Source organism: Narcine bancroftii, chromosome 3 (genome assembly GCF_036971445.1).
Source record: "Narcine bancroftii isolate sNarBan1 chromosome 3, sNarBan1.hap1, whole genome shotgun sequence".
NCBI classification, from domain to species: Eukaryota; Metazoa; Chordata; class Chondrichthyes; order Torpediniformes; family Narcinidae; genus Narcine; species Narcine bancroftii.
In genome coordinates, this window is record NC_091471.1 from 243,486,051 (window position 1) to 243,488,738 (window position 2,688).

Consider the following 2,688-nt stretch of genomic DNA (forward strand, 5'->3'; position numbering starts at 1 on the left):
TTCATGGCTGTGGAGCAGCTTCAATCTGACCTGGGTCCAATTGCAGCGGGAGAGACAAACGGCTTACATCTGAGCAACCCCCCCCACCACCTTGTTCTGGGAAGTCTTGAGCCATCAAGAGCAACTCCGCAGAGAGACGTTCAGGGTCTGAATGGGTCATCTCTGCAGCCAAGACTGGAGTCATTAAAAAAAAAGACACTGCATAAAAAAAGTTCACAGTACAAACTATTTACTTAAATACAAGTAATTACCACAGAGATATCAAATAAAAACACAATTTTTTGAAACTGGTCTGTTCAAACGAAACCAGGCAAGGAAAAAAAAACTCGAAAGCGAGAGAGAGAGAGAAATAATTTACAAAGGTGCGCGCAGCGGGAGCGAGAAACCTCGGGCACCTTCTCAACACCAAGTCCACGAAAGAGTCTCTTGCGAAACCTGCGCCGGCCAGTCGCTGTTCTCTCCCTCCCCCCCCCCCCCCCTCTCCCTGGGTCCACTTCAGCTGGGAAGAAGGAGCAAGTGCTTCTCTGCCCCCCCCCCACTCCCCCAAAGTTGCCTTGCCTCCCCGCTCAGAAGCCCTGGAGTTTTTGAGTTAACACTATCTGGCATCCACTGCTGATGTGAGTCATGACTTTCTGCTTCAGCTGAGAGACCTGGTCCCGCAGCACCGTGGCCGTGGACGCCAACCCCGCATTGTCCGATTTCAAGCTCTTCACCTTGTCCTCCAGCCGGGCGATCCTCTCCAATTTCCTCTTGCGGCACTTGGAAGCCGCCACCCGGTTCCTCATGCGCTTCCTCTCCGCTTTGATGCGCTCCTGGTTCTCCATGTCGATGGGCGAGAGCGGCGGGGTCTCGCCCCGGCTGTGCACCTCGGGCACGGTCTGCGGCTCCTCCTTGAGCGTCTGCAACCTCGGGTGACCCACGGGCAGCGGGGCCAGGTTGTAGGCGAGCGGCGGCGGCGGCAGGTAGCTGATGGTGGCCGTGGGGTAGGTGGCCGCGGCCGACAGGGCGCTGCTATTGTAGGCGGTCAGGTTGGTGTAGACCGGCGGCGGCGGCACCTCGGACGGTCCCGACGTCCCGTAGGCGTGGCTGGCGTTACAGTTCATGGCCGGGCTGGCGGCGACCGAGCCGACATGGTTGATCTTATGCAGCTCCTCCAGCGCCTTGACGAAGCCGTCGGCGAACCCCTCCTGCTCGTCCGTGATGTTCCTCGCACAGAAATACTGTCCGGGGGTGGGCGTGGTGGTGATCACCCCATTGCTCGATTGGATGATCAGACGCTCCAGCTCGGGAGAGGCGAGTTTCAAGAGTCCCGAGTCGCCAGCGCTCAGCAGCCCGTCCTCCGGGTGCCTGCTCGGCCCTTTCAGCGCACGGGACGGCTCGGCCAGGCTCAGGTTCAGACCGGGCTTCAAGTACTTGGACCCGTACTCGTGCATCGCGCCGTCCGAAGCCCCGTAGCCCGCAAAGAAGGAGTCGTCGTGGTAAAACGGCTGGTCCATCTTCGGAAGCGTAGCCATACAGAAATCCCAGGCTCGTAGAGGAGGGGAGGGGGGGAAGGGGGAGGAGGGGGGGAAGGGGGAGGAGGGGGGAAGGGGGTCAGTCCAGGTGCCCCCGAAAACTCAAAAGCCAGCACCAACTGGGAAAGAGAAGAAAGTTTCTGGGGGTGGGGGGGAAGACTCGTCCGCCTGGCGATCTGGCCTGGGTTGTTCCACTCCCCCCCCCTCACCACTTCAGCCGCTGCGGGGAAGAGAGTCCTCGCTCTGTATTGAGGATGAGACCGGGAGTCGGATTACTCTCTTCTCTGTGACCCTCTTCTGCTCCTGGATGCGAGTGAGTGATGGCTCTCTCTGCTCCGCTACGTGAACATGCTCCAGTCTAATGTAACCAACTCCTGCTACCATGACTTCTTAAATAGCTGAGATGATGTCAATGTTCCTGCCTACTGATTGGTTTTGTATGTGTGCGTCTGTTTTATTTCCCTCCCACCCTCTCTCTCTCTCTCTGTGTCTTAACAGTAGAGGCCAGCAGAGTGCTTTCGAAACCCATTAACCCTCTTGTTTCCACGATAGAGACATTTCTGTTTTGGATGAACTCAACTGATAGTCAAATTTCAGACATTAACAAGAGGGAAAGTCTGCTCCTTCTACAGTGATTTAAAAAAAAACCTCGTTGTCAAGTTGGAGTTCACCCCTCCCCTCCTCCTGTCCTCAGTGCTGGGCCACCTCACCTCGAGAACCTGAGGTCTGACCAGGGAAAGGATCTCTCCAGGCGAAGCCCACGGAGGGAGCAGGTCTCCGCCACTGCTCGATTCCCATCGGTCCTCCCCATGTCCCGTTATCACCTTTTGCCTGCTCTTCCTTCCCTTCTCACCCCCACCCTGTTCATTCACCCACCTGCCTGCTGACTTGCTCATACCTTGAAGAAGGGCCCAAGCCCAAAACATCGGTTCTATATCTTTACCTCCTAAGGCAGTGGTTCTCAACCTTTTTATTCCCCACTGACATAATCCCATACTAGATTTCAGATTTATTGTCCAAGAACATTCAGGACATCACATACAACTCTGAGATTTCTTTTTCCTGTGGACACAGCAGAATTACCACAAATTGGCAGTGCAAAAAATAAACTCTGCACCGCGTGAATATGTCAACAAACAGAAGAATTGGAAGCAGATAATGAATGTTAAGAAAC

At 55.3% G+C, this 2,688-nt stretch overlaps 1 protein-coding gene across 1 annotated transcript; it reads right to left on the bottom strand.

Moving 5' to 3' along the window:
• Positions 1 to 212: 212 nt before the first annotated feature.
• Positions 213 to 1,897, bottom strand: LOC138758435 (transcription factor Jun-like). Its single transcript, XM_069927344.1, has one exon. The coding sequence runs from the start codon at positions 1,512 to 1,514 to the stop codon at positions 567 to 569; it is 948 nt and encodes a 315-aa protein (XP_069783445.1). The 5' UTR covers positions 1,515 to 1,897; the 3' UTR covers positions 213 to 566.
• Between the last annotated feature and the right edge of the window lie 791 nt (positions 1,898 to 2,688).